The 8,889-nt window shown below is 45.8% G+C and overlaps 1 protein-coding gene across 1 annotated transcript in view; it reads left to right on the top strand.

Moving 5' to 3' along the window:
• Positions 1 to 8,889, top strand: part of BFSP1 (beaded filament structural protein 1, filensin) — a gene marked incomplete at its 5' end in the record, with an annotated part of 11,341 nt that overhangs the window by 2,012 nt on the left and 440 nt on the right. The window contains 6 exon segments of the mRNA XM_009870805.1: positions 1,345 to 1,440; positions 2,188 to 2,280; positions 2,969 to 3,076; positions 5,436 to 5,656; positions 6,629 to 6,714; positions 8,379 to 8,889. The exon segment at positions 8,379 to 8,889 is cut by the window's right edge and continues 1 nt beyond it. Of these exon segments, the coding sequence (XP_009869107.1) occupies positions 1,345 to 1,440; positions 2,188 to 2,280; positions 2,969 to 3,076; positions 5,436 to 5,656; positions 6,629 to 6,714; positions 8,379 to 8,889 (1,115 nt within the window).

The raw sequence follows: 8,889 nt of genomic DNA on the forward strand, positions 1-8,889 counted from the left end.
GGTCAAAAGAGGTTGGTCTGGACGGGTCTGAATCAGCCACTGTCTCACAAAGCAGAGAGACTGCTGGAGAGGCCTCTGGCTGGGAGGCTCAGCGGCATAATGAGACAGCTAACATCTACACATTTTTTGGAATAGCGCATGCTGTGCACGTGCAAAACGAAAAATCCCCTTTTGCCAGTCATACGCTGCACCCATTTTTTTATTTGCAACCCGTGATCCACTCACTGAGACATCTTTACAGCTCGTAATGGCACAGAGGTTGTTTTAAAGGGACACCTTTAAATCCCTTTTTTTCTTTTCCACACCCTGAGTTAAATGCAGAAATCACGACTTCCTTGGGGCAAATTGGTGGAGGAAACTGCAAGATTTGTAGAGTTGCAAGGAAGATTCAACTGATCACTTTCAAGATACTTTCTCAAAGGTGGTATTTTACAGCATTAGTTAATGATAAACCCAACCAAGATAGCATTCATTAAGTAGAAAAAGAAAGCGGTTCTATTCACATTTATATTGCCAAGTTCCATGGAAATTATTCTGTATACAGGGGTTTGTATTAAATAAAATAACATAGGAGAAATCTAAATTGGGTGTTTGAACAGAAATGCAGATTTCATTGGGTTTAAATACTAGTGCCACTCATGTCTGCGTATTTTGAGATAATGATTGCTAGTCATGCTCCTTGTCCTCTGAATTAATCGGACATTAAGAACTTTCATCCTCACAAATCCCAATGTATTAGAAACTTATGTGGCAAGGTGTTGTTTTTGTTTTGGTTTTTTCCCCCTGGTCTTGCTCATCTGCCATTTTTATTTCCTTCAAATTGACAAACGATTGCAATATTTGAGAACGCACCAAAAGCAGTGAAAACACTTTGGACCATCCTGGTTTTCTTTCATAAGGGCTTCTTTCCTGGGGATCTTAAAAAGGCATCAGGATACCTGAGGTCCTGCCATAAACACTGCAGAAATCAATACCTTAGTCTGTTGATGCCGGCTATTTTAAGATTCATGCAGCACTGCAAGCTTTTAGCGTCAAAGACTGGTACTTTGTCGCATCTATTACTTGGCTCCCAGCATTCATAAACATTATTGTGACAGTGCCAGTGCCAAACTGTATCTTAAATTATATTTCTGCAGGAAAGCAGTGTGCACAAAGGGAGAACACGATGGGTAAGGTGCCTGTTGTTTGTTGGTTTCATAACACTTCTGTCTCTCCCAGTAGGCTTTAATTCCCCACGCAGGCAGCTCCGCGCGTACAGCGACTCCCGTTAGGGCGAAGTGGCTGCTGTGGTTTTGGCACTCCTAGCTGCAGGCACTGACCGTGCCGCGTGTCTCTGCATTGCAGGAAGCTGACGAAGCACTGCTGTGCAACCTGGAGCTGCAGATTGAGTCGCAGTTCCTGCAGGATGACATCAATGCCACAAAGGACAGATACAAGAAGGTAACCGGCTGAATTCGTCGTCTTCTGTATGTATTTATTTTCAGTGGGCACAACAGCTGCAGTGTGGAGGTTAAGCCCGAAGGCTGGGTGGCTGCGAGCATCCAAATTGACTCCCTCAAGGGCCATTGTCTACAGCTGAAGAAACATCTTGAATTAGTTGACCTGTTATCATGATTCAAACCATGAATCTGTCTTGTATTGTATGTGTTGTATTGTACTGCTGTCTTGTATTTTATGCTAAGAAGCTATTGCTTTCATCAGAGGGGAATACCCAGTTTTCTGGGCCAGAGTGTTCCAGTTCAGCAGCAGATGTAAGCCTGTGGCTGTATGATTATGCTACAACCCACTTTAGCACATGCAGCCCCCTTCTCTGTACTGGGAGAGCTGTGAGGCTTGAGATCAAGCCACTATCCCATCTTTGCTGCTTTTTAAAGAAAGTATTTATGGTTCTCCTTTTGACAATCTCCTGTGAAATCAGAAATAAGGGATTTTTTTAATTAAGGCTATGAACTATATTGTCACTTAGTCAAATGCCTGTAATACATCCTCGACCCTGTGAAGCTGTTAGCACACGTGCATTCAAAATCAGGTCTAAAACCACATTTCAAAAACAACTCTGAACATGAACTGGACTTCTATATGCTGAAAGAAGTAAACATCTAGGAATAAGCCTCAGAAGTGGAGCACATTGAACGGAGCACATTGCTATGGCATTTTCTAATACAAATATTTTTTACTTCACCACAGAACCTTATGGAAATCCAAACCTACGTCAATGTTTTGCAGCAGATCATCCAGACAACCCCTCGCGTGTCCCCTATAACCACTGGCATATGTGAGGTAACTATTGCTATCGCTAAATACAAGCTGCTCTAAATAAGAGAGGGACATTATTTACTCCTAAATCATCTCAGATCCTCTAACTCCCGCTCCAATATTAGATTAAAACTGCAAAAACTGTAAGTACTGAATATGCAAGAAAAAGCTAACTGTAGCTTTGGAAAACTGAGTTTAACAGGAGAAGAGAGATTGCAATAATCAGATTCAGCCCAGCATATGTATTAGCCCCCAAAATGGTTAGTTCAAATATATTGAAGTAAGTTGTGCTTCCTATCTGAGGAGGAGCTGGCAGAATACTTGAGTATTTACAGAGGAAGTAAACCTTGTCCTGAAGGGGTAGGATGTGGTTAAAAATTTGTAAATCAAATAAATTGCTATAGAGTGGATGAAAACCTGGGGATTCCCACCTATATGAGTGGCTATCCCAATAATGTTTATTAGCTGGAAGAAGATATGAACAGCTCTATCTACAGGGTCTAATTTCAACATACGCTGTACTTCTACAGTCCTGCCATCTGACATCTTTTTTTCCTGCAGGGGTTTACCTGAGGTTCAATACCCATCTTTTTGTCTTTTGTCATCTTCTGTTTGTCTTCGCAGTTTAATTCTGGTAGTGGAATTTCTTTTGACTCTTTCTTAAAAGAGTAAAACATTCTTTCCTCTGCACATGTTGTTTTCTTCCAACTAGGAAAAACTGGTAGCGGAGAGGAGGATCCCTGTTCTGCAGAGCCAGCTGGAGGAATACAAGAGCATCCTTTGCCAGCTACAGGCACAGAAATACAAACTGCAGACAGAGGTACTGCCACCACTAGGGATAAACACAACCATGATGCTCATGAACTCCACTGTTTTTATGGTCAGGGTAAAACCTGACTGGCCTTTAAGAGGTTCTTGTGTACTCAGTTGACTTGGAGGTGTGTTTTCCTCTTAGTTTTCCATCTTCTTCTTCAGCTGTTTCATTCCCATTCTCTCAGTGGTCCAAATTGTCAGGTCTAGATGGCCGGGGAGGGCTGTAGGTATCGTAGAGACAATGAAGCCATCTGTGCTTATCAGAATAGCTAGGAGGAGAAGGTTTCCACACTGCAACTGGATTCCCGCAGCACAGAGTCAGCTGGAGGTCGTGGATGACATAGTCACACAGGGCTGGTCTTGCTTGCTTTCTTACTTACTGAGCTCAGGCTGGAAATTGGCTCCATGAAAAATGATGAGACACCTTCAGGGCTCTGCCCAGCCCTTTCCATCAGCGACACATCCAATGCTGAACTTGCTGTGAGAAGGACTGGACAGGCTTGGTAATCAAAACTGAAAGAGGTGGCGAGCTACATTTGGCATCCTGCGTTCATGCCTGTCACTACTAAGTGCGCTCAGACGCTACCAGCACCAAAGCCACCCGCTTTTTACCAATTCTTCATTGCAGAAAATGGCCGGCCAAGACTTTGACTCATCGCTCCTGCCCATCTCCCAGCCAAACCTGCCTTAAATCAACCTTCCTTCTCCAGCCAGTGTCTCCAAGTGAGAGTGCAGTGCAGGGGTGAGGGCAGAGGCAGCTAAAAGCCACTGCGAATAGAACCCAGACCTGGATAATTGCCAATGGCAGATTTACGTCCACTTAGTTCGATGTTTCTTAGTGGACAGGAGTGGAGAATGACCACCTTACACCCCCCAAATACAGCTTTCTTTGTGCCTCGAGTTGTCCATCTGGAGTGAGGGGAGTGATGTACTGGCATAAATCATCTTTTGGTGAGATTTTTGGACTCCTCTGGACAGCCAGCCCCTAACTTCCTGAGCATAACTTCTTTCTCCAGGGCACTAAGAGACAGTGCTACCCCCCAGGTCTTTTCCTTGGTCTCTTTCTGATGTCTGATGCTCTGATGGAAAGGACACCTGTGCTCTGGGAAGGGCAAGAATCAATATCGTGATAAGTGAGATAATGAATCAATAGAGAAAAAAGGGGAGAAAATGAGTCTTCTGCTGGCAGATGTAGACAGGGACTCTTTGGGGAATTAATAGTTCTGCTTTCAGAATCAAAACTTCTTTAGAAAGAGTTTATTCGTTCATTCATTTTGATCTCAAGATTAAAAGTATGAAGTAACTTTATGAGCGGAGGTCGATGACATGGTTGTATGTGACAGTGAAGGCTGGATGTGATAACCGAGGTGCCCTCGAGCACCTTTGCTTTCCTGTTTCTGGACCTGATAACCGTGTTCCTGAGAGGTTATCGACCCCACCTCATGAACACTAAACACTAAAGGGATCTGTAGAACCTGTTGGTCCACTTGTACACTGCAATATAACCAAACTAATGCCAAGGGACTTGGCTCCTAAATTTAGGCTCTTAAAAGGTTTTTGAAAGTCTTGCCTGTAGCACATAGAAATAAATCAATTATTAAAGAACCCATTAGTCGGTTATTGCCCCATTAGCTTTTTGTGAGTTCATCTCTTTAAAAGCTCTTTGAAAAGGGGAAAAAAACCCCCAAGTGATAAAGGAACTGTAAAAAATAGCAAAAAATAGCAGAAGAAAGTGAGAGCAGAATTACACCATCAAATATCCCACCTGTAACTCCTGCCCGTTTTTATTTTGCAAGGCACTTATTGCCACCTCTTGGCTGATGTGTCTCCAGTGACTGGAGCTGAAGCCTTACTGCACAGCAGTTACTTTTATCGCTAAAGTAGAAAAAGCTGAGGGATTGAATTCAAAAGTGAAGCTTTTTATTTTAAAAATAAGACGCTTCCTTAACGTTCAGTGCTTGGTCTATGGATCACAGAGGAGGAAGAAGAGGTTTTGCCCAGGCACATCTTCCTAGTTAAGCAGTTTTCCTCTCCCTGTAAGACGTTGCCTCCTCTGCCGAGGCCATCCTTGGTGAGCTGTGGGTCATGCTGGCCTCAGCCAGCCTCGTGTGCGTGGGGAAGGAGACATCCCACAGCTGATCCCAAAGTTCAGGCTGATCCTGTCATGCATATTGTGGAACAGAGGCCTTGGGACAAATAAAGGGGTGTGTGGAGGGGGAGTTCTTGGTTTTGAAACTGCAGCCGTGCTTCAGCAGCACAGCCTCACACATCGTAACGAAACGTGTCTTACCTTTAACTGCCTTTGAAATGTGGGGATGCTGAATGCTTCAGAGCTGCTTCTTTCACCCACCACTTTTGTTCACCAGACAACCATGCTGGAGCAAGCGATTAAAAACACCCAGGAGAGTTACGATGATGAAATTCAGCTTTACAATGAGCAGATTGAAAACCTTAGGAAGGGGATAGAGGAGGCTGAGAGGACCTTGGAGAAGTATACAACTGACTGTCGCCAGCTCGTGATCTACCAGCAGTCCCTGGAGAACGAGCTGGAACGGTACAAACGTATCATCGAGAACGAGGACAGCCGGTAAGGCTGGATTTCTGGGCTCTCCCAAAGGGGCCAGTGATCTCTTTTATCTCCTTTGAAAAATATATGTTTAAGGGCATTTAATCCACTCAAAGCTATGGCCATTTTACACCTCTCACTGGTAGATATCCAGCGATGGGAATCTAAATAAACACAGAATCTGGTCAAGCCTCTGCCAAGCAAAGGGTTGGAGCCATTTTGAGCTTTTCCTTTCCATACACTCTCCTTTCCATACAGTCTCCTCTCCATATCCTGTCTTGGCATCAGTGCACAGAGGTCAGGAGTGTAGGAAAGCAATTCAAACACCCTCTCCGCTGCCTGGCTGTTAGTGGAGCTTGCTGGGGCGTCACAGGCAGGTTGATCTCAGGCAGGGCAAATGTCCCGTAAAGCAAAGCACTCTTCACAGCAAATCCATTCTTCAGGGGGAAAAAGAAGTAGAATGTAAGAAATTTGCAGGGATTTGGGTAGTGTTTAAACCTATGGAGGAGCACTGGCTCCCTCTGATGTCAACCATCAGCCTCACATGAGAAAAGCAGCTGGGCTTTCGCAGCAGCTGCTGTCTGCACAGGCAGATGCAGCAGGTCAGGATCTCTTGCGTTTCTACACAGGGTGAATATCCTCCTCGAAGGCAAAAGTATTCTTTCGAATTCTGGCAGAGCAGAATGGAAAGGCCACAGATTGAGCAACTGGTTCGTATATAGGCGAGCCTCTTAGTTTTAATTTTTAACCCTAAATACCACTGACTCCTCAAATATTTTCCCGAGGAAGACTGTTCAGTTTTCTTCTTGCCCTTGTGCAGGCAGGCATATGCAGCTAACATTGCAATGGCCACTAAATTACATATTTTACTGGCCAGCGTGTACAGCTCTGGTTGATCTCTGGTAGGCGTGGACTGACTGTTTTATGTAATTTCACTTGTTCTTGATGGAAACGAGGGGGAGAGATCTGACTGATGCGTGTCTTCTCCGGCAGGTTAAACTCTGCTATAGCAGGAACGCCAGTCACACTCTTCACGCAGATCTACAGAACTGTCCCGCCTCAACCTTCAAGGGGAAGAGGTAAACCTGTGATGTGTCCTCCTGTGTCTGTCAAAAGCACTATCCTTATATTTTAAGCTGTTTTTCCATTTAAATTCCATGCGAACACCAGCTGTGACAGCCTGACTCCAGGCTTGCTAAGTACATGCAATGATTTCAGCTCACCTCAGCTGGCTTTGGGACGTGCTGTCAAAGGCCAAAACCACAAGCAAAAGAGCTTCTTTGCTAATTTCTGCAGCTTACTGCTTAGCCGACAAATAGAGCAAAATCAAACAGCACCTGAAACTATGTAAAGAGCTGGGGGTTTGTGTTGACTTGTTGGTCCACACTCTGTAGTCACGTGCAAAGGGTGTCAGGGCATGTCGAACGCCACAGGCAGACAGAGGACTCTTTTTTGGGCCTGTTTACATCCCATGACCTGGTTTCCCCTGAATGGTGTTTCCTCCGTGTTGTATGATTGGTTGTTAGAATTGGGATGCCTCTAAACCTGATGACAAGGAAATGGCCAGGACTAAACTAGTGAGACCTGTCTTAACAAAGAGGGGAGCTGGTTTAGGGAAAGATGGTGCTGCAGATATAACGTGCAGAATGATTTACTGTAGCTTCAAGCCAAGGCTCACTGGGGGTTTCACTAACAACAAACTGCCCTGAGAACAGAGATAAACCATCAAATGAGTATTTATTTTTTTTTTTTGGAGTGCAACTGCTCTGTGAACCGTAGTAGTTTTATATGAAATAGTTCCATAACACCTGGGGTCAGATCCTCAGTGGCTGTAAATAACTGCTGTCCTGCAAAGTGTCATTTTATACCCGCTGAGGATTCAGCCTATCTCTACCCACACCTCTGCTTCCTACCTGCGAGGCGAGCTGAGCATTTCACACACCTTGCTGTACATGGGACCAAAGAGCTGCCTTGGGGAAAGCCTGTTATTATCTGCCTGTTCCCCTGTCCCTGTGATTCCCAGTACCAACCTCTGCCTCCTCTGCTCCAGCTGTTCATGTCATGGATCTCAGCAGCCTGCCCGCGCTCCTGCTGCTGCTGCTGCTGCTGCTGCTGCTGAGCTGTCATGGGGTCTGTGGCTACTGACTGCCCAGGAGATCAGAAATACAGCCTTTGGCAGGGCTTCCCTAGAGCTCGACAGCGGTGTCTGAGGGATGCCGAAACCAGCACCACACCGCTGGCTGGGCGGCTGCTTAGCTCTGTGCCCGCCGGCCGCTCGCTGCTCCCTCCTGACTCACCTTCCTGCATCTGCCCATACCCAAAATTGCCGTGATGGGAGGGACCTGGCTCATTCCCTGGGACACAAAGGTGAGGCGTCCCCCTGGTGAGCCCATCTTCAGAAGAGCTGGAAGAGCCGGTGATGATGCTCACGTTTCCCGTCAGGCCTGGAGGGCTTGCCCAGCGACACTGCATTCAGCGGGAAGGTTTTGAACAGGGCTTTCAGGTTTTTTGTTTGTTGTTTTTATTAACCTCCCTAAAAGGGAGTTGTGGTGGCAACTTCAGATGCAAAATGGCTACTTGGCCAAGGGGGCCCACACAAAAGAGGCTGTTCAATGCGCTGATGGAAGCTGTGCTGCTGCATTCAGCTCTCCACCTGCAGCAGCGAGTGTGAGAGGCAGCTCTAGCATTTACAGCGACTGCGTTCAGCACTGTTTGCTTTGTTCTGATTTTTTTTTTCCCCTAGATATCACCCAGGCCATGCAAGATATTGCCAGTGTAAAGCCCAGACAAAAAGCTCTGACAAAGAAAATTGCCAGGAAAAAGGAGCTGATGTCTAAAGACATAACCGACGGTCTCTCGCCCGATAGAATGTACGAAAGAACTCTGGAAGGTTTCGACCAAGATCAGCTGGAGTTTGGGCACGAAGGCTCAGTCACTTGTGAACCTGGGCAGGAAGGATCAGAACTCGATGAGAAAGAAATGGGCCCAGAGGACGTACCTGACGGAGCCCGGATAAGTAAAGCCTTCGATAAATTGTGTAACCTTGTGAAGGAGAAAATAAGAGTCCACAAGAAACCAGAGCCTGAAGCCTATCCCAAACGTTACGTGCTGGTAACAGGGGAGGAAGTCTATAAAGAACCTTGCATCGTGGCCCCCTCCATCCCAGCTGTGGCAGGGATCACAGTTTCCACCGCCAACGGGAAGGTGATGAACGGTGGTGAAGTGGAGCCCATACCGGAGCTGCCAGAACCTGC

Source organism: Apaloderma vittatum, unplaced genomic scaffold, assembly GCF_000703405.1.
Source record: "Apaloderma vittatum isolate BGI_N311 unplaced genomic scaffold, ASM70340v1 scaffold8700, whole genome shotgun sequence".
In the NCBI taxonomy this organism is placed as follows: Eukaryota; Metazoa; Chordata; class Aves; order Trogoniformes; family Trogonidae; genus Apaloderma; species Apaloderma vittatum.